At 36.2% G+C, this 27,117-nt stretch overlaps 2 protein-coding genes and 2 long non-coding RNA genes across 5 annotated transcripts; all 4 read right to left on the reverse strand.

The window, feature by feature from the left end:
* Window positions 1-1,138: 1,138 nt before the first annotated feature.
* Window positions 1,139-13,896, reverse strand: slc35a1 (solute carrier family 35 member A1). The gene is made up of 8 exons (XM_007259876.4): window positions 13,684-13,896; window positions 11,328-11,508; window positions 9,559-9,718; window positions 8,426-8,578; window positions 7,108-7,174; window positions 4,885-5,061; window positions 4,415-4,549; window positions 1,139-2,602 (listed from the first exon to the last, which is right to left on the reverse strand). The coding sequence occupies exons 1-8, from the start codon at window positions 13,691-13,693 to the stop codon at window positions 2,469-2,471; spliced, it is 1,017 nt and encodes a 338-aa protein (XP_007259938.3). The 5' UTR covers window positions 13,694-13,896; the 3' UTR covers window positions 1,139-2,468.
* Window positions 13,897-15,433: 1,537 nt separating this feature from the next.
* LOC125792657 (uncharacterized) lies at window positions 15,434-17,707 on the reverse strand. The gene is made up of 2 exons (XR_007435863.1): window positions 16,962-17,707; window positions 15,434-16,415 (listed from the first exon to the last, which is right to left on the reverse strand). It is a non-coding gene; the product is annotated as an uncharacterized LOC125792657 (long non-coding RNA).
* A 1,799-nt stretch (window positions 17,708-19,506) lies between these two features.
* On the reverse strand, window positions 19,507-23,070 carry LOC103046220 (verrucotoxin subunit beta). 2 transcript variants are annotated; one of them, XM_007259878.4, is made up of 4 exons: window positions 22,973-23,070; window positions 21,779-21,897; window positions 20,051-21,687; window positions 19,507-19,934 (listed from the first exon to the last, which is right to left on the reverse strand). In XM_007259878.4, exons 1-4 carry the CDS (start codon window positions 23,017-23,019, stop codon window positions 19,908-19,910), a joined length of 1,830 nt encoding a protein of 609 aa, XP_007259940.1. In that variant the 5' UTR covers window positions 23,020-23,070; the 3' UTR covers window positions 19,507-19,907. The 2 variants fall into 2 exon arrangements, with proteins under 2 accessions (XP_007259940.1, XP_049334067.1); XM_049478110.1 differs by lacking the exon at window positions 22,973-23,070 and having other exon boundaries at window positions 21,779-22,961.
* A 1,551-nt stretch (window positions 23,071-24,621) lies between these two features.
* On the reverse strand, window positions 24,622-27,117 carry LOC111193097 (uncharacterized). Its single transcript, XR_007438695.1, has 3 exons — window positions 26,977-27,117; window positions 25,510-25,765; window positions 24,622-25,433 (listed from the first exon to the last, which is right to left on the reverse strand). It is a non-coding gene; the product is annotated as an uncharacterized LOC111193097 (long non-coding RNA).

Consider the following 27,117-nt stretch of genomic DNA (forward strand, 5'->3'; position numbering starts at 1 on the left):
GTCAGGTTATAAAGGAGCAGTAAAGCCACTCTGCTGAAGTACTGAGTTATAAAGGAGTTTCAGTTTAGTTCTTCAGCACCGGGGCCAGCATTTGCTGCTAACCGCTATTTTACAGTTCAGAGGGGGGTATTTTTGGACAGTGGCTTGCCCCTACTGCATTCCTGCAGGACCCGTCAGAATATATTGCGGTGCGGGACAGAACTGAATTGTTATTGGCGGGAACGGGAGTTTAATCAGTCCAGGCAATGCGGGAGCATTTGGTCCCGCTCCCGCAAATTAATAAATAGTTAAGAAAATTGTAATAATCACACTATGATCCCATGCAAGCAACAAAAAACCCTCAAGAAAAATTTCAAAGGGGAAGATGGACCGACACACACGGGAGATTTTGAGAAATGTGTATGTGGCGGGCGGGCGCGGGATTAAAAGAAGTGATTTTTGGCGGGAGCAGGCGGTAACGGGATAAAAACACGCAGGAGCGGGTTTAAAAAAGCAGTCCCGCGCAGACCTCTACCCTACTGTCCCACTAACACTGCTGAAGGGGTTAGCCGCTGAGAAATTTGGGAAGCTAAGCTTACTGTAAATAAACGTAAGCACTACATAAGCACTACTCACCCAAATAAACAGTTTTCAGGAGAAAAATCTCTGTACAATAACACTGAGCGCTAATTTGAAAGTATTTTTTATTACAGATTTGTTTACTTAGCTTTACCTAACTTAGTTAGCTACCCCCCACCCCCAACCACACCACCATCCAGTGGCAAGACCTGCTGATTTAGAATTAAAATTTTAAAATGCGCCTTATAATCTAGTGCGCTTTAGAAACCAGAAAATAGACGTTCATTGATTATGCGAAAACTACAATGTGCATGACAACACTTCATTCATTCATAAAGGATCCCAAACTAAAATAACTTAGGAAAAAAAAAAAGAAATATTTCGAGGAAATTGCTGGCATATGGTTATTTATTGAAAGAGCTCAGTTGTTTATCAATGTGTAATACCCCAAAGAAAAAAATGTAACTGAGGTATAATTAAGCCTTTTCTTAATAAGATGGTTTATTTATATATTTAAATAATCCACACAGAAACAGTGATTTTGTAAAAAGAAAAAAAAAAAGTAGTCAGAGATCTAGGATCTTGTAAAATACTGTTTGTATTCATGGCTGGACTTTTTCACATGTAGAACACATTCTTGTAAACAAACATATAATGTAGTGTGCAAAAATCATATCAAGTCAGATTCATAGTGAACACTATCAATCCTAAACATGAACAGTAAGGCTTTGTTTTTACAGGCTGTTCCTCACAAATCTCATATGCTGCTGATTATTTTTCGATATGAACTGAATGTAAGGAGCAAGGCAATCTGCACACTGTGCACAAAACCAAAACAGACAGGAAGACAGAGGCATGCAAAGTGCTGACAAACACTACAAATAGTCAACTATCAGGAAACTGAAACCTAAAACTGAAAAAGTCTATTCTTGCTGCATTCAGTTGTGTGTTATGTATGGCGACATAACAGTGGATGACAGTGGATATCATGAGTACAGTAGATGAATATGTAAAAACATGAACAGGATTGACTACTTCCATCAGCATTATTATCTTACTGAATGTTGTCTGTTTTGTTTGGCCTGTGTGTGGGTGCTATGCGTTCTTTTACAAATTTAAATATTTGAGGGTGGATTGACGCACCCAGCATATTCAGCAGCACTCTTTTGTCTTTTGATTCTAACACCCATGCACTGATTCAGTCATCTGATAAAGCGATTGTGTCATACATCACATGATACTGATCACATCCAGAGGAGAACCTGTTCTGCATGTTTGGCCCCCTGTTTGACAAACAGTCCGTTTTGTCCTCCAGGATCCAGTGAATCATCACAAAACTTGAAAACCGGTTTCTTCATTGGTGCGCGTGCCGGAGTCTCTATCTGCAGCTGTGCAGTAAAATATTTATGCTCATATCCAAGCATGATAAACCCACAAACGAATGTAGCCTTGCTATGTTGATTGAGACTGACAATTAATTAAAGGGATAATCCAGCATTTTTCAGACTGCTCTCCTGTGTAGCTGCTATAGATATCCTGTTAATCAATTATCAGAGCATTTTCATAGTCACGGCAAGTTCGGTTTGGGCAATATGAATATTAAGCTGAGAAATGCTGAAGTATTCCCGTAATTATTAGAAATAAAAATTCGAAATTTAAAAGCAGAAGGTGATCTCCGGCTGAGAAAACATAAAAACTGAACGTGGTCTTCTCTTCTGTAGCAAAAAGCCGTCCCTATAGAAATGAATGGAACATCTTTATGTTTCCCCGGTGGGGTCAGTACACACAGGACAAACCAAGCAGTGCTTATTCTACAAATCCAGTAAAAAAAAAAAAAGAAGAAAAAAAAAGGAAAAAGAAATGTGGAATCTTTGTCCTAAAAATCCCACTGTCTCTGTATTTTTGGCTGCTCACACTGAAATGAGCTTGTCTTTGGCGGTCTTCTGGCTGTCGGCTTTTGGCAGCACGGTGGTGTCCAGCTTGGGCAGGCCATACAGGTAGATGGACACACAAACCAGTAACGCTCCTGAGGCAAAGGTCAGAGCTGCAGAGGAGAAAAACGTCAGTTTATTCACGCAGTTTTAAACAGAACAATGTCAAACAAGTGGAAATCTTTGTTTATAAAATGTTCACACTTTTTAAGCGACAGTCCACAGATATCTCTGGAGAAAATGTGTAATTGCACTTTTAAAACGTGCATTGTGATGTGGTCTAATTTCAGAGCAGATTAATCTGGTGTCTTGAATCAAAGTTTGTTTATATATTACTTTTTACAACTGATATTGCAAAGCAGATTTGCAGAAAAGTGGTAGTAGAACAGAAAATCAGAAAAAAACTCTGAACATATAACACAGAACCCCCAGTGAGCAATGGAGGCAAGGAAAAACTCATTCAGGAGTTGGACCATCCTCCTCCGGTCAGACAACTTATAAATGTTAAAATGTCATTACACATCCACATAGGTCTAATATAGTCAGGTGAATGAACACAATATCACTGGAAGCAGTTAGAATCTTCCTAGTTAGAGTTCATGTAAACTTCGATGTAGTTGGTACTTGAGACTAGGGCTGCAACAACTAATTAATTAAATTGATTAAATAAAAATATAAGAATAAATAAGATTTAACAATCCATTATAGTGTGGTCTATTTGGGTTGGGTTGTCTCTAATCTCTGTTGTGCTCTTTTTCTTATCTTGCCTGCTCTCTTCTCTTTAATTCTGTGGGGATTTTTTATTAACGATGCGTAAATAAGCAGATAAAGACTGAGTTTGCTGTTCTGATATATCCATGTCCACAGCAGCTTTAGTATCAACACCATTATTAAAATAATAAATAATTAGTAACCAGCAAAAGCTTTATTGGCTCTAAAACTCACAGGAAGACTTACCAAAAACCCAGTTTTTAAAAAAATAATATATTTGACTTTTTATGAATTGTGACCGGAGAGCACTGATGCCAACTTAGTAATATTACAGTTTTACCTTAAGAAAAAAAAATGTGTCAGTTTTATAGAATTTACCCATTTTATTTGTTTAGAGCCACCTCTTAGACCAACCAGGGGGGTGGGGGGGGTGTTGAGTCTTAGGGAATTTAGAGTGAATAGGCTTTAATAATGATCCAATATTTGACACCAGGAAACCGATGGAATGAAATTATATGATATATGATAAGGTAAAATCAATATTTTATCCCACCCCTAATGTTCAGTGTTGAATTGCATTTCAGAATAATAGTGTGTGAGCGTGCTCAGGGTGAGCTGGTCATTGTGTGTTTACCATTGTTGTGTACTACAGCTTTGGCATTGTTCAAAATGATCTCTTAATAATTTTGTGTCCTGGGACCATTTCAACTGCACACACGTGTACACACACACCTTATACTGTTTAATTCCAATGTTTGAGTAAAACCTGTTGCCCTCCTATTTCAGACCCACCCTTCCCATTACTGTAATTGGTATAATGTGGGAGTAGAGGTGGACTACACTTTGGTTTGACTATACTTTATAATGATCACAACAAATTTTATCCTACACACTGAGCTTTTATGTGCATTATGGAAATCCTTGATACATAAAAAACAACAATTTCATGTTTCAATTACATGTTTAATTACCAAGAGCTTAATTAGTCCTAAAAATTCTGAACATAGTTTAGCAGATTTTGAACAAAAATCCCTTTGATAAGTTTGGGATAGGACATGCATTTTTTCTGTGTCATTATAAAAATGTCTTTAAATATTGTGATGTTTCTAATGAAGTGGACACTAAGTGTAAGTGCATGATGTGCATGTGTGCATGAATTGCATGTGTGTGTGTGTGTGTGTGTGTGACCATGCTGTAGATGTAAAAGGACTTACTGATCTGTAAGCCGAAGAGAGTGACGGAGGCAACGGTCGACAGCACGATAGCCGCAGCGGCACTGAAACCCTTCATGATGTTATCAGTGTACTTCACCACCACTGAGGTGTAGAGACCACCTACACTCGCTAAAACTGCAACACACACACACACACACACACATTTATAAGACCATGTTTAAGATAACATTTATTAACATTCTTCTCAAAGAAATTTCTCGAAAAAAGCTATCTGTGTACAAACACAAACAAAAGAGAACTGTACTAATAATTAAACTCCTATAATTATTTTTCCTTAATTAATTGAGTGTCCTCAATAATCAAGTGAAGATCAACAATAATCAAATAAAATGAACAATTGCCAATATTTTTGGCGTGATGACAGTAATTTAATATCCTATATAATAATACATAGTGTGTGTATTTGTGTGTGTGTGTGTGTGTATGTGCGCGTTTGTGTGTAAACTCACAGACAACGAAGCAGACCCAGGGTGTGTACCCATAAAAGAACCCTTTCTCCATCACCTGCGGCCCATCAGTCATATAGACTCCTGCCAGCGTCACAACAATGCCTGACAGGTACATCTGAATATTCCTCACCCACAGAGACGTATCAGAGCTCTTCAGCACCTTCTCAAAATACACACCTAGAAAACACGCACACACAGACAGACACTCATATGTTATGCACATGCACAAGTTTGCATGTCTCTATCTGCATTTTATGTAGTCCTGGAGAAAGAGAATTTGTGGCTCTGTGTGAAATGACAATAAAAGTCTCTTAACTTGGCCTAAATGTTGTCAAGAGCTAGTTATAGTATTACATTACCATTTTTTTTATTTTACTATTATTGTTACTTTTTCTGAGTTACATTAAAGGGCACTTATTATAACTCTTTTAAAAGTTAGAAGTAGGTTTATGGGCTGTACAAATCATGTTCATGAAGTTCACTCGCATAGAAAGATCTCGCCAGCTTTAGTTTAGCATTATATGTCCTCTAATTTTATGGATATTGTATAAATATGTACATATAGCCAACAAAATGTTTTAGAAATGTGAGAGTGTATTTCCTAGGTAAAGAAAATGCTATGGCTAAAAAATATGTATATAAATAATAATAATTAAAAATAAATGCCAAACCAACTGATCTGACTAGGGGTGTAAAGAATAAAAAGAATCACCGCATTTACCTGGTTCTTGGCATCTTTTTGGCAACAACACACTGCACTGTCACTTTACAAGGACAATTACTGTTTACAAACACAGTCACCCTAAACTGCACTGAGACACCTTATGCTCTTATCACATTATCATGCTGCTATAGCAAACTTGCACTCTCGACTTCATGTTGCTGCCGCCTGCCTACTATCCCTATTTTTGTGTATTTATCTTGATGTCTATTTTGTTCTATTCTATTTTATTGTGTTCTTATTTTTATTTGATTTTGTTTCATATTATTTCTATATATCTATTTTAACAATTGCTCCTGGGTGTAAACTGGATCGTGAGATCACAGTTTCGTTCCACCTCATGTACCACATGTGATGCGAATGACAATAAAATCTGTTTGAATCTTTTTTTAAGTGAATGCACACCATCTTTGTACAGAATTGTATATATATGAGGGAATTTTCTAGTTTTTGTGGCTCCAGCACTTTTACTATGGTTTTAAACCCCCTGTTTTCCACAGTGAAGCATGGCCTCATGATGATGAACATCCCATTAAATGTTGTAAAAGCTTTAGTCTGCTCTAACTGTCAACACTGTGACTTTAATGTTTGGAAAGAAGAAGTTGTGTTTTGGCTTCCATATGTGTAATTTGACCTTTTTTTAGACTCCAGTATTATCTCCAGTAATGGACAAAATGTAATCATGCTGTTTTCTGTCTGTAATGCACAGAAAAGAAGTCTAATATTTTAATATAAAATCTATAGAGCAAATAATTCCTCCAAAATAACAAAAAAAAAAAATTATAGTTTTTTTAAAATTTCCATTGCATTGGAAGCCTGTGTGTTATATTTTATATTTTCTTTTTCTTAATTCCTTTTTATTTAATAAACCATCCCTAAACAGTAAAAAAAAACATGATTAAAAAGTGTTCTAAATCACATTAAATTAGTAAAAATTAGTTATTGCTTTGCCTCAATGGTTATAGTACTACTGTTCTTTAGTGCAGTAGACAGAACCAAGCTACTGTTTCATTGGTTTATAAACTTGTTAATTGTCTGGTTCATGGTCTGTTCTGATGAACAACAGCTCTCAAATATTGTTATATACAACAAAACATTTAAAAATAAAGAAAATAAATGATGACCATTGTAATGGATGCAGGATCTGAAAGTGTTTAATAATGAGGAGGCTTTTCAAGTTCTTTCTCTACTTCATCACCCCTGCTGCTACCTGCTTGGAACACACTTCTTTCACTTGACACACAGCTGCTGCAGCGCTTCATTTAGATTTAGCGCTTCATAGAGATTTAGATAATTAACTCACAAATGTCATGCCAATAACTAAGTAATTTATATATAAAACATTAAAACTTAGTTTTTTTTCTATTTTATCTGTAGATCACATGTGTACTGAACTGTGAAGGCTGTGAAAGTTTGCAGCTGATATTTGATCCAAACAGGCCTCACCTCTTTGTCCAACAATGTAAAAACACACTTCATACATATAACAGAATAACACACACCTGCAAACCCGGAACACAACACAGCAACAGCAACGGCCACAAACCCAACAAATGGGTTCTGCTCCACCTGAGAAGAGATAAAAGAGGCTGAGATTATTTACAGGGTGTTCCAGCGGCTGTCAACAGTGATATTCAGACACACTGGGCTGTAATTTTGTGTGGAAACAGCTGTGACTGAAGCAGCATCACCCTGTTCTGGTACAATAACAAAGAAAATTTACAGACTTTTCTATAATAACAAACAAGTTCTAGTTTGGACTGAAACAAGGAGGGAACTGTGTGAGAGAGCAAACTACAAACATTCAATCATTACGCATCAGTTCATGTTGTAGATAAGAAGAGATTTTTTTATGATACATACTTTTTATTTGTTTGTTAGAATGTTTTTACCGTATGGGTTCTGAAACAGGTATGTGTTTAAGCAGCACACACATTCAGTTGTACATGAAACAGTTTCTTTAAAAGTGTGCGTCTGCAGAACCTGATTCTGACCTTCCACTACACTGACTCATGTTTCTTCTTCCTGTTCTTCACGCTCTGATACACAGTTGTGTGTGAAGGGCAGGACCTTGTGTAAGAGCAGGAACTTGGACTGTAAAGATATTTGTATCTTGTCTCTTATCTCCTGTCTGTAGCCATAAGAATCCTGTGTTTGCTGAAGGTACACGGTAAAGCCTGAATCAACACACCCCCACATTAGACTGTACAGCGTACCGCTGCCAACATTACTACTACCACTCAGCCACTAAGACTCCTTATTCGCTATCTACTATAAATTATTCAGTATCTTCAATAAATTATTCACAATATACTATACATTTGTCACTATCTCCTATAAATGATTCACTATCTACTATATACTGTTTAATATCTACTATAGACTGTTTAATATCTACTTCAAATTATTCATTATCTACTATAAATGTTTCACTATTTACTATAAATGATTCAGTATATTCAATAAATATTTACAATCTACTATAAATTATTCACTATCTCTTATAGACTGTTTAATATCTACTATTAATTATTCATTATCTACTATGAATGATTCACTATTAACTATGAATGATTCAGTATCTTCAATAAATATTCACAATCTACTATAAATTATTCCCTATCTACTATAGACTGTTCAATATCTACTATTAATTATTCATTATCTACTATAAAAGTGTTCACTGGTACGGAAGGCTTAAAGCACATGCCAAATTCCATCCATGCCCAACACAAGTATGGTCAATATGGCTGTCTTGTTTTGTTCTGTATTTATTTACCCACATGTGCCCCCATATGTCACGGTAAAGTGTCATCTTACCTGGACTTTAGTGAGCTCTGCAGGCTTCCACTGGACGAGAGTGACCCCCGCACACAGCATGAAGACAGAAAACCACTGCAGGCGGCTGAGTGAGCGGTTCAGCATCAGCACTGTACACAGCGCAGTGCAGGGGATCTTCAGCTGGTACGTCACCTGACGTATAACAAAAGGCGAGCAGTCAGAGTATTAAAGCCATAGTTCAGAGAAAAATTCAACTTCTTCAGTCCAACACTGACATTTACACGAGTTTGGTCACACAGGTAAGAGCTTTATGATGGAGACACAAGTATAATGTAATAAAATTTGATTAATTAAAAGCTTTTATCACACTAATCAGCACGGTGTTATCTGCATGTCTAGATGGTCACACACTCTCCTTAAACTGGAGATGATTAGTAATCTTTAACAGACTCAGTGTTAATAGCTATCTGTAATTAAGGCTCCAAAATACACTGCCTGGCAAAACAGAAAAAACACCAAAAAAGGGTCACACTGTAATATTTCTTTTTTTAGCTTTGATTGCTGCATGCATTTACTGTGGCATTGTTTCAAAAAGCTTCTGGAATGTCACAAGATTTTTTTCAATCCAGTGTTGCATTAATTTTTCATCAAGATCTTGAAGCATTGATGATGGTAGAGTCTGACCGCTGCACATCCCAAAGATTCTCAATGAGGTTAAGGTCTGGACTCTGCGGTGAACAATCCATGTGTGACAATGATGATCTCATGCTCCCTGAATCACTCTTTCACAATTCCAGCCCCATGAATCCTGACACTGTCATCTTGGAATATGCTCGTGTCATCAGGGAAGAAAAAATCCATTGATGGAATAATCTGGTCTATATTCAGTATATTCAGGTAGAGTCAGCGGACCTCATTCTTTCAGCACATACTGTTGCTGAACCTAGACCTGACCAACTGCAGCATCAAACCCACATCATTTACTTACTTAAATCCAGTTGGCGACTTTTTTTTTTGGTCAGGAAGTGTAAAGCTTTACCCCAAAATCTTAATCTCAAACAATTCCTTTTGCTAAATTATTTTTCTTTTTTCTTTAAGCTCTTTCTATACTTTTTGAGTTTGCATTATAAACATGCTTTATATATTTTTTGTTTGGTAATAAAGGACTGTACCTGGTACACAGCTGCATCCAGGTTGCTTAAGGCAATAAAGGCCATGTTGTTCTGGATGGCGTAAACAACAGAAGGCACACTGAGCTTCAGCAGCTCTTTGGGACTCCTGCAGACGTGTTCCATCAGTGTACTCCTCAATCTGCTGAATCCACCAGACTCTCTGTGAAACAGACACAAGAAAGATGATTCACAACATCTCAATCCTACAGGATTTTCACTCTGTTACTACATTATTACTCGTATTAGTCTCACACAATAACTATTTCTAAAGGATGATATATTGTCCCAGAAATAACTGTGATATGACAATATAATTGTCATTTTAAAAACATTTTGTAGCATGGATATAATAACAAAAAAGCATAATCATTGGAATTGGAATACCATCGTTTTAAAGATCCTAAATATACAAAACATTTGTTTTGCTATTTATTTATTGTTTGGTAGCATCTTATATGCATGCACTTTAGATTTGTGGTAGATTTTTGTTAGTTGGTAGTAAATTGCTTTATTTTTGTTGCTTTATCTTTATTTTATCAATTTCTTTGTTTCTACTGAACATATAAAACTGTTATACAAACTTATTTTATATTTTTATTGCAAAAATATCCTGAACTATTGTGATATTTTAGGATCATATAGCCCCTCCTTTACTGGCTCATTTATGTTAATGGTTTCTCCTTGCTAAGAAAATTATAATGGGCAATATTGAAGTCATGTCAACATATTGTACAATAACTCAATAATGTAATGTTTGCTGTGACAGACCTAATTTAATATATACTTTTAGTACGGACAGGGAGGAGTTACGAAATACAGAAGGTGAAACAGGCACAATCTATTAAAACAGCAAACAGGGTTGCCATGAGCCACTTATATCAACATACTATACATAATAAACAACTTGACAAACAATAGACTGTTGTAATTTGAATGCCTCTGCATTTAATGCCTATGAGTTAATCATCTTTGGCAAAGCTTAGCAAGAAAGGCAGCAAAATGTACTTGAAAATGTATTATTTGCACCTGGCGAGGTATGGTAGCAACTGTTAAGCATGGTGGTGGTAGTAGCATGGTTAAAGGTCAAAAGAAAAGTTCAAAATGCCCAATATTACCGCCCAAGATGACTATATTTTAAATACAACAAGTGTAAAGCAGGAGTGTAAAACTTTATCCGCAGACAAGATCTGTTGTGTCTGCAGTTTTCATTCTAAACAACCAGCAGAACACATAATTCCATTTGCTTAAATAATTGATCACTCCTCAATCAATTAATCACACAAGCTTCTGCTGGCTAGATTAAAATCCTGTAACAACAAACTGTAATAATTGTGATATCAGAATTGATAACAAAATAAAAACTGTAAACTGTGAATGTCAATTCTTGAAGTACACACTGGAAAAATAAAGAATTACAAAAAAAAAAGAAATCCTGCAACAACACCAAAACTTTGGAGATAAGGTGTGACACCCCTAGTCTAAGTTCACTGTGTTCCAGGCCAAGCACGGGTTATAAGGATCTAAAATATTTAGGATGAGTGACAGAACTTATCATATAACACCAAAAACATATTCTCCCTGATGCTCTTGTGGCAATGTTCCATCATCTAGAGTAAAGCATTCCCAAAAGAGCAGAAACTGTTACTGCTGCAAGGAAGGACAAACTCCCTATTCAGAAGAAACACTGGAGGAAGATGGTCAGCTTCAGCATAAAGTGTGTACGCTCTGAGTGTAGGATGTGCAGAGGTGATGAAGTGTGTTGGCATTACCTTGTGAGCATCCCGAGGCTAAGAAACAGTTTGATGATTTCGGTGAGGCACACTGCGGTGGTGGAGAAGTAGAGGTCTGATGACGACACTGTCCTGGTGTATCTCAGGGCCACTGTGTATGCAGCAGCCACCAAAGTCATCACCACCAGGCAGTACACCTTAAACACCACACTCACCGGCTCTGAACACACACAAACACAGAGGACATTATTTAAAAAAAAAAAATAAATAAATAATAATAATAATAATAATAATTATATATATATATATATATATATATATATATATATATATATATATATATATATATATATATATATATATTTTTTTTTTTTTTTTTTTTTTCAAATGGTGTTGTCTAGCTGAACAATTAAACGTAAACTTAAGTATAATTTTGATAATTTAAACAGTATATACTGTTAACTAGGATATAAAGATATAACAAAAAGTTATACAATTATAGGAAAACTATGTATAACTACAGAAATTACATTAAATAAATGTAAATAAATCCTTATTTAATTTATTACTCTATTTATTTATTAACTCTCAAACATCCGTACAATCAATCAATTCAGTAAATTTCTAAGCGGTTTGAAGCAGAGAGGCTTTCCAACATAAAGCACCAAAATATTAGCATTCAAATCAATCTGATCAGTAGAAACAAAAAGCTGTTGTCAAACACTGAGGCATTTATTTTACATATTATCAGGCCCTTCAAAATCACACTTTATTTTCATCATGTTTACAGAACATTTCTTATCAGCCTGTGTCCAAACTATGAGCTGCTGTAAATGTATACAGGGTGGCCTTTCATTACTTTTGTACTTGTTTCACAAACACTGTGTGAAACTACCACCATCATGTGTAAAGGCTGGAATTTACCCTCACTCTGCGAGTTAGAAGTATGTAAGTCCTGCTTTTCAACATAGAGCCAATTAGCTTGCCAGTAATGGGTCAATTTGGCACTAATGGGGAAAGCCTCTACAGGTAATAATTGTGGTTTCGCCATGTCAGTCAACTTTGAAGCCTCAAAAGTGGCAACGCTAAAGCAGGAAAACTGCTTCTTTTTGGACACTGCTCTATAAGCCAAAGGTTGTTGGACTTTGGCATTTAGCCACATTTTTTGTACACTTCTCTGTCAGCCAAAATATCCGTATTCCTCCATTTAGCCAAAGGTTTTTGGACACAGACAAAAGTACTGGCATTCCACCATTTAGCCAAATGTGTCTGGACTTCAATATTTAAACTTCAACAGCAGTATTTACACCGCTTTGCTGCAGTATAAGATCGCAGGGGTTTTAAGGTCTTAACAGATAGATTTAAGGTGCCAATAAATATAAGGTGGAAATGAATATAGGTAGTTATGGTTTTAAGGTACAACTGGATTTAAGGTAGCACTGAATTAAATGTTACATTTTCAATGTTATCAGCACACTTCTCCAAGCCAACCTAAAGGTTGTTATTGAACGTTCCTTTTCTAGTTTCTTGTTATCTTGATTATTTATTATTATTATTATTATTATTATTATTATTATTATTACTATTACTATTATCATTATGATTTTTATGATTATTATCATCATAGAGTTAACTGAGGATGAAGTAGATTTAAGTATTAAAATCATTATATTCATTATAATCATTATACATTTACTGTATTTACTGTTAATTTACATTTCTGAACAAAATCGAAACTGTAACGTGTTAAACTCCTCTGCCATATGAAGACACCAGGTCCTTTAGAGCAAAATTTAGTGTTGTGGTCTAGACAACCCAAAATGTGATGTCCACACATGTGGACGCCAGGTCTTAGGAGGTTTATTAAATATATTACATTCAATATAACCAGTTCTGATACGATTTCTCGAACAAACTGTTAAAACACAGGTTATGAAATTGTTGTCATTTAACTGAATATGTTACACAAAGATTTTAATCTTAAAAATATTTACAGTCATGTTCCCACAGTGAGTGAAAACATGAATGAGCTGCTCACTGAATTACTGTGACTCCGTTTTGAATTTGGCATCAATATTCAGAACTGGGTCTGAGCTCTTTTGTGTTAAAATGAAGAAAGATCAGATCAGAACTGAGAAGATTACAGGCCAGTCCCAGTCTGGTGATGCTGGCAGTGCCATTCATTAACCACTTAACCCAGTACAGAAACAGTCAGTCAGCTACCCTGCTCCCTGTAAACACACAGCAGCAGCAGCAGCAGCAGCGTGGGGTAATGTACATCCAAGGTTAGAGGCTGTTAAAGCTGCTGTTTCTGATCGAGGCTGGATCTGGACTCTATATTTAATGCTGAACACTGTGAGAGCAGCTCTATACAGCTCTACAGGCTGTAACTCACCGTGCGCCATGTCTGCCCTTCTTCTCCTCCTCCTCCTCCGGCTCCTACTGCTGGCCCGCGGTTAGTTTGTGTTATTATTATGGTCTATGATGTGTTAAATACAGCAGCTGTTACCATGTCGACCCCAGCTCAGCCGATAGATATCACACTGCTGATTATGATGGCACAGGATGATGCCGAGAGTCCGGCCAGCTTTGCGGACAGCTTCACTACGAACTTTCAAAATAAGAGTCTCGAGTCAAAATAAAAGTCTCAAACCGGGCTGATAAGAAAGAAAAGTAGGCGTGCTGCTGCGCCTCACCCCTGCTGCTGGTCAGCGAGAGCATAGACATGACGCCTCATAGCCTGCCCCCTGGCATATATATATATATATATATATATATATATATATATATATATATATATATATATATATATATATATATATATATATACACACATAAAATGAATGTATACATATGCCATACCAAATTTCTGTTTTTGTTAAAGAGCATAATACAGAGTATTTCAGCATGAAAGCACATATATGTAATGTGTGAAAGTGTCCTGTATCATTACTACATCTCTTCTGTTTGTAACAAACAGAAATCAGGTTAAAATTGTTAGAGTTGTGATTATTCTAGGTGTATTAAACACCTTCCTAAGTAAAAATAAAGTGCTAGGCAGTATACCAGTTCATAAGGTATATCGGAGGGAAAATTAGAACCGGTATGAGAACCGCCAAAGAAGCCCACTAGCAGAGCTCACCAGCTAGCCAGTTAGCATAACAAGCTAACACAATGTACTAGTGACAGCAGCTCAGCCCTGTGGAGTCACACACTCTGTCCTATGCTGTCCTGCTTAAAGAGAAATAATAACAGTTCTTTATCAGAAGAGCTTCTGCTGCTGCTTCTTTCAAAATGATTAATGTGAAAATATATAATCCTTATGCTTTAAAACAAGCAGTACTCATTAACCATTAAGCTTTAAACAGCACACCCTAAGATATGTTAACGTTTGCAGTGTTAAGCACATATGCAATATAATCTTTGACATTTTATTCATTACTCAAGCATTACAGTAGTATCTAGTTAAAACAATTTTTTTGCCTTTAAAATATAATCAGCATTAAAATGTACCCTAAGGGTGTTAGACAGTTCAAAAGGTCAACATCCTGTGTAAGCATGAAAACAGCACTCTACCCTTTCTGCGACTAAACCACAAACTTTGCACCTATAGCGCACATTTAAAATAACTCGAGATACGGAACAATTTACAGAACACTCTTTTGGAGATGTGAAGAAATGGAAGATCACAGGCACAGTTCTAAATATGCCCCGAAGTGGCAGGCCAAGGGAAAAACTCAGAGAAGTAGTGTTTGTCTGTTATATGATATATTTAACTGAAATTGCTGATCCGAGCAACCAATGATTTATAAAGGAAAATCATGAAAATGATCTGGGGTGCCCAAACCTTTTCATACCACTGTAACCTTAAATAAGGATTATTGTGTATACTGGCCCTGCAGCAAATACAAAACATGATTTAAAATATGTATAATTGGGACATCTTGCTACCACTTTATAAAGAAAATTCAAAGTTACATATTCATGAGGTTTTTAAAATAATCCTCCCTTTTTTCCAGAAAACTGTAAACTAGCTAGTTTCTGGCTCCTGCAAACTGTTTTAAAATGATACACAAATGAAAATTATGAGGAAACACTTTAAACACACTTTCCCATCATTAAGCACTCCAGTCATTTAGTAAACATTGTTTCTAATGCGTGTTTATTTAGGTATTCAGAATAGAAGTAAAAGCAAGTATATAAATAAAGCAAAACCAAGGTAATTTTATTACACTTGGTAAATTGGCAACAACTAAAAACAGAATGTCTAAGGCACAATAGAGCTGAAATGTCCGTTGCCCTTTTGGTTTATTCGTTTATTTGTTTATTATTCCTCTACTTATTTATATAAGAATGTTTTCTTTAGGTCAGCCAGCTTTTTGAAAAGCATCAGCCTGCAATATATTTGAATATATATTTTTGCAGAAAACAAATGAATAACAAAAAGGAAAAAAAAAAAAAAAGAAACCTGGTGAGTTCCTAATCCATCACGTTTGTGTGTTTATGGATTTATAAGTCTTTTAAACTATGAGCAGATCCTCTATTCTTTGTATGAATCTCCTGGTGTTTTTTAAAGTGGTCAGCTCGAGAGAACCTCTTCCCACACTCTGAGCAGGAATGTGGTTTCTCTCCAGTATGAATTAGCGTGTGCTTTTTTAAATGTTCATTCCGACTGAATCCCTTTCCACACCAGAAGCAGAAGTGTAGTTTAAGTCCAGTGTGAATGCGCAAGTGGATTTTTAGCTCTTCTGTAGATTTGAAGCTTTTCTTGCACTTGGTGCAGGGGTGTGGCTTTTCTCCAGTATGAATTCTTTCGTGAGTTTTGAGTCGGCCTGGTCTTATAAATCCCTTCCCGCACTGGCTGCAGTGATAGGGCTTCTGCTCAGCATGTGTGTGTGTGTGCTCTGAGAGCTGATTAGCAGTCCTGAAGCTCTTCTTGCAGACTGAGCAGCAGTGCTTTTTTGTTCCAGTATGAATTTTCAGGTGTACGTTGAGGTGTCCACTCTGGGAGAAACTCCTCCCACAGTGTAAACAGACATGACACTTTGGTGGGGAGAATTTTAGATTATCCATTTTCTCTTCATCAGACTCTGCTCTGGTCTCACTCTTCAAGAACTGCACTGAACTCTGGTAAAGTAAACAGACAAATGTTGTCAAAGGTTCCTAATTTTAAGCAACATCCCATTCTGAAGACTGATATATGTAAATGAGCTCATGTCTAATTTGCTTACACTGTACCCAATTCAAAAAGCACCCTGAGCTTTAACACTTCTTGCAACCTCAGCATTAATTTGTGTGGTTACTTTGTAAACGTAAACAGGGATTTGTTGTTTGGATGCTGCCAAACAGTCACCAGTATTTAAGCTAGGTGCTTTATTTTAAAATAAGTCCTGACAGATTTCAAACTGTTCCTTTCATTTTTCTTCCTTATTTAACTAAAAACAACAACAACACATATGAAGATCAACAGTTTATGTACATAAACTACATATAGTGCTTTTTTTAGTAAGGAGCAACACCTAACAATTCATGACAGGTATAAATTAATATAGAATACATAAGTGTCTACTGAACTGATAAAACAATAAAAAGGTGGTTCAAAACAGCAGAGTAACCCAGAGTGATTTATAGGAGCAAAAGCAAAAAGTACTGTTTAAAATGCATAGCACTTACCAGCAGCCTTGATTAGATTAATCTAATATAATAACCAACATGAAAGGGTTAAAGCTTTGGAGCTAAAACCTCAGGTTCACTTATCCCGGTCTCTGGCACTCAGTTTCCTCGGCTAACCTTCCACAACAACCCCGAGGGACAGAACAAAGAATCACACACACACAAGGATGTTCGTCTGTGCTCCCTGGTTTATTGAATGCGAGCAGGGTGTATATATAGGGGTTAAACATGCTCTGCCAGCAGCAGAAGGGACAGACCCTTTTTGCTTCCTCAGAATTAACAGAAGTGTTACAGTTAACCGAAACAAGGAAGTACAGCGTCACATAAGAAACAAATAATATTACCTGGCTTATGAGAAGTCTCTATAATAGATCACATAATATTTTACTGCTGAAAAACGGCCTCATATGGAAACAGAACGATTATAAATATATCTTAAGAGCCAGTGTTATATATTAAGTTTCACAGGACTGCTTTTATGAGCCTGAAACATTTAGTTAAGTATGATTAATTAAACAACAATTACTCAAGAAAATAATACAAGGCTATGTAGTGGCTACGAATGATCAAAAATCATTAATAAGTAAGTGAGTAGAACACCTGATATCAATTTACACATTAACACAAGATTTACTCACAACCCCAACTTCTAACTTTTAACTTCCTCTACTACCTGATTCAAATTTCATAATAAAAGTCTTTCCAGAAAAACTCGGTAAATAAAACATCTGGTAACATGGCAAGACTGCCTAGAGTTGCCACCGCTCCCACTATAAACATTTATATTTTTATTAAGTACTTTATTAAGTATTTTTATTTGCCTGAAAATTTGTCCTGTGTTTTATTACCATCAAAAAACATAATTAATTAATAATAATTAAAATTAATAATAAAATTATCATGAAAATTCAAGTTTTCATTTAAATTTGCATATTAATGATGAATTTACTTAATAAATTATGATACAGTGCTTTCCCTCACACAAAAGTAAATGGTGGTAGTAAAAATGATCGGTATCAGTATCGGCTGGTCTTGTATTTACTTGGTACTGGATCTAGCCAAAATTTTGCAGTATTGCACATCCCTTTAAGCTTTTGTTGATGTGAACCAGTGGAATGACCCCCCACCCATTTAAACTAAATGCGAAAAAACTGAAAGAGACAAAAAGAAAAAAAATACTGAAAGCGAAAACAGATTTCTTATTAAGGTAAAACACAAAACTGAATAGTAAACTCTCTATTTAATATTAAATATTCTCAGCAGGCCACTAAGTTCAATAGACGTTAATTTCAGGTTACATGTTGGTCATGACGTCAAATGACCAAAAATGTACTCCATTATTATAACGTCTAATACTGTTACATAACTGCAGGGTCTGTTTACAAACATGATTTTAAAAAATCTTGATATTAATAATAGTTCTCTCGTTTTCAAATTTAAATTTCTTGGTTATGGATTATAGTTTGGTTCTCAAAAACTTTTGACCCTATTTTGACGCCATACACATGTATTAAGTTCCAAAAAATAAAAGGTCATGAAACCTTTTTGAATTACTTTGTGTTATACTCAGTTATGTAAAAATGTGTACAAATGCGTGGAATTCCACATTGGCAGGCATGGTAACTGCATGGCAACACTTTGTAAAACATTTATGTAATTAAAATATTTGGCTGTTTGGCCTTCAATTAATAGTGTTTGTGATACTGATTATAATCACTGGGTGGCAATGTCATAAAAGGATTTTATACTATGCACTTATACATCCGATCAAAAGTGTTTTCACTGTGTAAACTTTACAAATGTTAAACCCTGCAATAAGGCTTTCATCGCTAACCCAATTTTCAGTAAATTATACTAGAATGTAAACCTTAAAAATCGTTTATTAAGGAACATAAGAACACATAAGACATAAGTGTTAAGAGCAATCAGACCAGACCAAGCCTTATAACTTTAAGAAAGGTAACAGTTAAGAAATCATCTCATGCCCACAATTTATTTTTTAACTCAGAAAAAATACTACTTTTAGTAAATTGTAAGAAACACTGCTAGTCTGAGTTACTATTAACTCCACATTAATTACTCAGAGTTACATATCTTACAGAGAACCACTTACAAATTATGTCTCCTTTATAGTAAAGTAAAATTTTGATTCCAGTTAGTTTTAGCCTTATTGAATTGGCACAGAAGCTTTAGTTTCATTAGCTTCTGTGCTAATATTGTTTATTTATGAAAACTGTTATATACTGCTATAATTGCTTTAATATGTGTTAGTGCTTTAAAATATTATAAAATGAAGCTGCATTGCATTTGATTCCACTGCTTACGGTCAAGTTTTATCAGTCTGTTTTTTATATGCCTTAAATGTCAGCTCATAATATAAATATATACCATCATCCTTGATGAAGAAAGATTAATAATAACTTCATCTGAACAACAAATCAATGCCCTTACCCCAAATTTAGATAAAAGTATGGTATGGTCATGGACTACTTAACAATGTTACAACATGTGATGACAGAACTGTGTAAAAACAGACAAGTAAAGATAAATATTCAGAACAATATTTATTTCTTATGCTGGCCTGATATCACTGTGATATTGATGAAGAAAGAAAGCAATGTAAAACACAGTTAATGACAAAAAATACCCAAAATAATTTTAAGTTTTAAAAAATGTGTTTACAGAAAGTGTCATTATTGTTTTTGCCTGGGGCTCCCAAATCACTAAACCCATCCCTGAATACAACACACTACACCACACCAATAAAATAAACATATATATATATATCAATGTTCTTAAGTGTGGATATATAGAAAAAGGTATATAAGCTCTGGTGCAACAATGCAGAATAGTGCAAATGTCTGTTGAATCTCTGCAATATTTGTTGTCCTGTGCGATTGTCGAATCATCAGCATTTGGTCGTCTTGACTTGGTGACCCCGATGCTTCATGCAGGTTTGGTCGTAATTGTGAGCTGCAATAAAAAAATCTGTGATTAGTCTAACAGAAGAATGTTCACTAATCTGACTGGTATCACAAGTATAAAGAAAATAAGTACGGTAGGATAAAAGTAGGATAAGTATACTCTACCTTCCAGTTCTGCTTGCCAAACCGAATCTCGTAGGTGGTGTTGGGCAGCAGATCTGAGATCACAAGGATTTCTTGTCCATTTTGCCACGTCAGCTTCTGCTCCTGTGCCTTGTCCCCATCGGCCACTTTCTTGTATGAAATCGCTTGAGAAGCTGCCTTTACTGAATGTCTCAAGCTTATGCTGCTGTCGCTGACCTCGGCCACCTCTGGCTCGTATTTGTTCTGGTAGTTGACATAGTCCAAATGACAGTTTGTGTACAGTCTGACAGCAGCACCTCGCGTGTACGGGTAGCTGATGTAGCTGATGATGGACAGGTTGCGATCAGCAGCTCCTTTACAAAAGAGCTTTAGAGACTCTCTCATGATCTTGGAGATGTCAGGAGATTTGTACCAAGGCTGAGATTTGCTTGGCGGCGGCAGGTCGCAGGGTAAACGCTCCATTTTAGTGAACTTCTCCGAGTGCAGGCAGAGCTTGAGGGAGTTCAGGTAGAGGTCGTCTTCTCCAAGAGAGGAGAACACAAACGCCCACACGCTTTTATTCTTAGGATCGTACAGCACTTTGTCCAGGTCTTCGGGAGAAACGATCTGGACGTCTTGGACATTAATATCGTTTATGTAGGATTTGATGATGCTAACTTCAGTCTCCCGCTCTTTCAGCCAGTTGTCCATGCTGTTGTGTGAAAAGGGTGACTCTGCATGAAGTTTGAACACCTTTTCCAGCTTGTCCTCTTTCTCTACACCTTTTCTGATTTCAGGAAGGATTGTGAAGAGGTTCTCTTTCAACATAAGTGTGTATTTCTGAAGATTTGTTACAAAAGTCTGCATGTTCCTGACGATGTCTGTGGCCTGTATGGAGCTGCTCTCCTTAGACACGTCGTTTGCTCTCATTTGCGCCGTGGCCAGCTGCTCCATTATACCCTGTATCTTAATGCAGTTCTTTTCACTGATTTCATGCTTCAGCTTCGGAACTGAGGACATGATTTCTCTTAATGGGACAAGCCAGAACTTCTTGGGCACTGCTTTCTCCTTGTTTGATCCAAGTAGTTTGGGAAGCTCTCTGTAGACTTTTACTGCCTGTTCAAAGTTGGCGGGGTTCTCTTCCAAATCAAAATCTCCATAGAAGGTACAACCGAAGTTCTGCACTTTCTTTCTATCATCTTCGGTCATTTCAACCTTTCCCTCAACGTTGACGCTAAACATACCGATCTTGTTGAGCATTGAATTGATGTTTGCTTTAACCGTTTTTTTCTGCTGCTCGGTCGTCACTGTTTCGCTGAACACCATCAGAGCTTCTGCGCCATATTCCACTCCAGTAATGACGTGAGTGGCACTTAATTTATGAATTGACTTTTTCTTCCCCATCTGGCTCAAGTTAAGGTGCTCAGTCTTGGTCATGACGCTGTACTGGATAGTTGCCCTGCAATCATGTGTAGATGACGATCTGTCGTTCAAGTAGCAGGATGAACCCTCAGTCTTTACTAACCCTGCATGTAAGCTCGCGCTCAGAGAAGAACTGATTTGTAGCAATTTTGTTTTTTCTTCCAGCGAGTCAGACAGAGATATGTTAACAAAGGTCTGTGGCCTTTCGGTCACAACCTTGTTCTTTTCGATGCTCTCCATATCCCACAAGTAGACTCCTTAAAACAAAAAAAATGTCAATAAGATGTTTGTGATGTCTCTTAGATTTTCTTGTTTGTTTTAAGCACCGGGAACAAGATTACCACTTACCTGGAACATAGGAATCATTGCGGCAATCGTACAGCATTCCCAAATGAAGATGCCGTCCAACCGCTGCAACAGCGATTGTTTTTTCTGTACCTTTGTCCCCACGCTTTAAGAGGTTCATGCTAAAAGAAACGTAGGTTATGGTATGCAGGACATAGTAACAAATTAGGAAAACGTACATTTTCATTGTTAGAGAATGTTTACCCTTTCAGACCCAGCTTTCATTACAATAGAAAACATGTACTTAATTTTTTAAAGTTTAGTGGCACATAACGCTATTGGAGACCTACTGTCTATCAGTATAGACCATGAACCAGCCAATGGACAGTAGATTATCCCCCACTACACTGGAAAAAACTCAGCAACTTAGATATTAGGGCTAGGCAGCAATAGAGCCAAAAAGGTCTGTTTTCTTACTAACTTTCCTGTTTATTTTACTGTTTAGGCATGGTTTGTGAAGCACAAAGATTGATATCAAATGTAATATACAAATGTTAAAGGAACAATCAGTAATAAATGAGAGTAAATGTGTGAAATGGCTACAAGAGGGCAATTTTCAAACTCTGCAGCCACACACTCCTTCCCAGATTCCAAGCTCATGTGGGTTGCCAGATTGCACACAATAGCAAGCGATAACAAGTCTTACTCTGTAGCTGATTGGTGAGTAAATTCATTTCAATGTCTAAAATGCCAATCTCTACTACGCTAGTGGTGGAAATACTATACTATGCAGCTATGGTTAGCAATCTTACTGAAGCTCAGTGTTTACCTGTTTAGCCAAAAATATGCCAGTTTGCCCATTTCCATGGCTGCAGCACACTGTTTCCAATACAATAACACAGGCTTCTAATACAATAAACTTGAAACAAATCAATTGCATTGCAGTTTTAGTTCAGTTGATCTAATTTTTATATATAGTACATATTAGGACTTTTTTGTGTGTATTACAGACAGAAACACTGTCTGTAACATTGTTATATTCTACATGAGAATCACATCAGTAATGACAGATAATCACTTAAAAATGTTCATGCATCAAGTCCTACATGAAAAATGTACTGATATGGTCATATACCGTATTCTGCTAATATTCTCCTATTTTGCTTTATTTCCTTTTTTGTAACAAAAATGTTAGACATTTTTACTATTAAAATATTATTCTATGTGTCGTCGTAAAGTACCTTTAACCTCACATACCTGTATCTGTTGTCTGCTGTCGTCCACCGTCTGTGGCAACTGTTCATAAATCTGGAGTTTTACATATTTATATCTTGGCTGCATGCAGAATCACTCATGTGAAGAGCGCTGGGAGTGGCATTAAATGGTATAAAATGTGTGTGCTTAAGACTGAAGAGATTAAATTCTAACTAATTGAGTGTGTTTACTGAGTGTGTTTTATTAAGGGTGTCTCCCTCTTTCACACGATACAGCTTGATACACACTGATGAACCAATTTTCTACATTTTTAGTTTTTCAATGTATTTTTTTTCTTCTTTGATCTCAGTTACATTCTTTAGTTACAGTTTTCCTCAATTAGATTCTGATATTTTTGGTCATTTGTCATGGAAAAATGTGATTTGAGTGTAAGGCCAAGATCTCCCACCGCTTTCCTTGGGTCGGGCTCTGTTTTTTAATGCTACTTTTAAATTATATAAAGCTATGGCATGATAATCTCAATATAGAAAAGTAACAAATCAAACTGTGTTTTAAATAAAATGTTGCACAAGTTAGAATTTTATGAATTACGCAGCTGTGGAACTGCAGCAAACACTGCGCACACCTCCTCCAATTGTGTTTTGTGCTAAGGCTGTAGTATGCTTAAAATTATTTGTTCACAAAGTGTTTTATATTCTTAAACATTTTTTATTAAATTAGAATAGATATTAATAGACATATTAATAGATAGGAGTAATTATGTTATGGTTCTTGATCTATTTCGGTGTAATGAGTGTGCAGTGTGTAGCCTTATTGTTGTTATATGTTTTTTTCACTTATTCTTTATGTTTAAAATAAAAAAAAAAGTTTGTTCAGAAACATGTTGTTTTATACCTTTAAACATTGTCTGTGCTTCTTCAGTGTTGCACTGTTAATTAACATAATTCTGAATAGATTTTGCTCATTCCAACAGCCTGAAAAGGTTTTTAAATAGCCCAGTTATAATGCTCTACTTACTAAAAAGGGTCTTGTTTTAATCGGCTCGGGCTCACAAAAACAGGGGCAGCTCGTGTCGGGCATAAAGTACAAAGAAACTTAAAACAATATCCACAGGTGACTGTGGAGCACCTGTTGGCTGTTTTCCTGTCTGCAGCCCAACTCATCCCAAACCATCTCAACTGGTATCAGGTCAGGCGATTATGGATTATATCACACATGTGCTCCTCATAGTTTTGATATCTTTAATGTTCATGTAATCTTACTATTAAATGAGAAGGTGTATTCAAACTTTTAATATAGCACAATGTATAACATGACACTAATGATTGCACATCACATGGTATCACAGTACATGAAAACCACATAGGCTAGAAAAGTCGTTAACTTTACTTCATGGGTAAAGGAGTTGTTTTCTCCGTTAACCCATGTGTAAACTCAACACCTTTCTGAGGAGCTGGTGTGCTGTTCCACAGAGCTCCCAGTGCAAACACTAAACGTGTCTAAACTGCTTACAGTAACCACCTTTATTAATCTTGGAAATAAAACTTTTTTTCTAAGAAAACAAACACATTTCAATGAGGTGACAAATATTCTTGAATCCTTAGTTTTCTAATCTTGTAAATGTGTCTCTATTTACTTTTCCTTTAGTGCTTCTTTCAAAGCATTTAGCCTGCACTGTAAAGAGAACACTCCCACTAAACAAAGAGACGTTGAAACGACGTCTTTTCTAGGTCATTTTTGCACGTCCAATTTTGGTCTCCTGAAGGTGCAGACTGTGACGCCAGACGACGTCTTTTTTCTGACGTCTTCTGCACGTCCAGTATTGACGTCCTCCAGACCTCCGGATAAGGGCTAATTCTAGTTTAAATTAAGTCGTTGTGGACGTCTTTTCTATGTGAAATTTACATGTATACGTTTTTATAGACCAACTACTTTGAGGCTCCCTGCATAACTGTAGTGCCATTTCAGACGGTGGCAACTGTTCCATTGTTCCAGCTTCAGCAGATAACTGGAAACGCATACAAAGCTAAGCCAAACAATTACTGGAACAGGTTCACAACCTTCTGGAACTAGTTATGCATGTTAGTTATACACAATATGCTTTACAAATAAATTGCATTTCAACCCTCTCATTTTTTCCAAAACATGTCAACCTGCAAAGAACCAGTAAAAGCAAGGGATAAATTAATTACCCCCATCTTACCAGTGTTGATTTTAAATTGACCCTTTCTGTTTGGGGAAACATTAATATAATAATAAAAATAATGAGTAAATCTCATTTGGGGTTAATGCCTTTATTTTACATCAACATAACATACACCTTAGATTCACACCATAACAATTTCACTAAACATTTACCTTCCCTTAAAACTATTACACCTTTAACATTACACCTTCCCTTAACAATATTATACCTTCCCTTAACACTATTACACCTTTACATTACACCTTCCCTTAACAATATTATACCTTCCCTTAACACTATTACACCTTTACATTACACCTTCCCTTAACAATATTACACCTTCCCTTAACACTATTACACCTTTACATTTCACCTTCCCTCAACACTATTACACCTTCCCTCAACACTATTACACCTTCCCTCAACACTATCACACCTTTCCACTACACCTTCCCTTAACACCATTACAACTTTCCATTACACCTTTCCATTACACCTTCCCTTAACATCATTATACTTTCATTCAGATTCTAGGTCCAGAGAAACAGCGGTGTGTCCTCCACGTCTTTGTGGTGCATGTTTGAGATGCTCCGAAGTACACATCCATATGAAGTCCTCGGTGGCTGTCCCGTCACATTTCATGACTCCATCTGGACAAGTAGAAAAAGACAAATTAGAAATCTCAGTTAAGCTAGCTAACGCTAAGCTAACGGCGGGAATACACATTTAACACCTGACGAGAATTATCCTGCCGTTTTAATTCTCACACATCATATTAAGCTATTTTAATATTTTTTGTCCCACAACAAACTATTTTAAATTGCCTTATTTATGTAATATTCACATAAACTTACTTCTTCACACTATGGCTTAGCTAATGCTAAGCTAACGGCGGGAATACACATTTAACACCTGACGAGAATTATCCTGCCGTTTTAATTCTCACACATCATATTAAGCTATTTTAATAAATGTTTTCCCACAACAAACTATTTTAAATTGCCTTATTTATGTAATATTCACATAAACTTACTTCTTCATGCAATGGCTTAGCTAACGCTAAGCTAAGGATAAGCTAAAGGCGGGAATACACATTTAACACCTGACGAGAATTATCCTGCCGTTTTAATTCTCACACATCATATTAAGCTATTTTAATAAATGTTTTCCCACAACAAACTATTTTAAATTGCCTTATTTATGTAATATTCACATAAACTTACTTCTTCATGCAATGGCTTAGCTAACACTAAGCTAACGCTAAGCTAACGCTAAGATAACGCTAAGCTAAGGATAAGCTAAAGGCGGGAATACACATTTAACACCTGACGAGAATTATCGCGCCATTTTAATTCTCACACATCATATTAAGCTATTTTAATAAATGTTTTCCCACAACAAACTATTTTAAATTGCCTTATTTATGTAATATTAACATAAACTTACTTCTTCAGGCTATTCAAAATGCACTTGATATTGCCCCCAGTTGCCTAGGTTAATTGTGGGCGCCACAAACTTATATAACTTAACGCTAGCTTAGCGAATTTAGCCAAAGACGGTTCTTTGATTTAGCTTAGATTGGCTTATCAGCCTAGCTCTGGTTAGTGCATTGACTTAATGACCGGACAATGCTTCTACGTTAAAGCTTCGGTTACAGTAAATATTATTGGCATTACGGTCGTTCTCAAAAGTAATTCCAATTCCATTTTAACTATGGCCACTGTTTAGCTATCGTTAGCTAGCTAGCTAGTTAGCTAACTGCCTGGGAAGAGAGGCAATGCCAGCAGGTTCAGATGATTTAAGACCACAGAGCTAAAACAACTAACACTACAAATACATTAACTTATACATATCGTCTTACCTTATAGCTTAGTGGCAGCTGAGTCCGGTCCGGAGCGGAGCTGAGCTGAGCGAGCTGAACTGAACGAGCTGAGCTACTGCAGCAGCCAAAAAATGTTGAGCGTGTTTTGCCTCGGCATATCAGAGTGGAGTTTATGATGAC

The sequence above is a fragment of the Astyanax mexicanus genome, chromosome 1 (genome assembly GCF_023375975.1).
Source record: "Astyanax mexicanus isolate ESR-SI-001 chromosome 1, AstMex3_surface, whole genome shotgun sequence".
NCBI classification, from domain to species: Eukaryota; Metazoa; Chordata; class Actinopteri; order Characiformes; family Acestrorhamphidae; genus Astyanax; species Astyanax mexicanus.

Bases quoted from the DNA above. Each gene is read 5' to 3' on its own strand.
- LOC103046220 (XM_049478110.1), bottom strand. From the start codon at position 21,962: ATGAAAATGTACGTTTTCCTAATTTGTTACTATGTCCTGCATACCATA. The intron at 21,688-21,778 runs GTAAGTGGTAAT...TTTTGTTTTAAG, and splicing joins CAATGATTCCTATGTTCCAG to GAGTCTACTTGTGGGATATG. The intron at 19,935-20,050 runs GTAGAGTATACT...TTTTTATTGCAG, and splicing joins TTGGCAAGCAGAACTGGAAG to CTCACAATTACGACCAAACC.
- slc35a1 (XM_007259876.4), bottom strand. The intron at 8,579-9,558 runs GTACAGTCCTTT...GTTATACGTCAG, and splicing joins TGGATGCAGCTGTGTACCAG to GTGACGTACCAGCTGAAGAT. The intron at 5,062-7,107 runs GTGTGTGTTATT...CGTGTTTTCTAG, and splicing joins GTTGTGTTCCGGGTTTGCAG to GTGTGTATTTTGAGAAGGTG.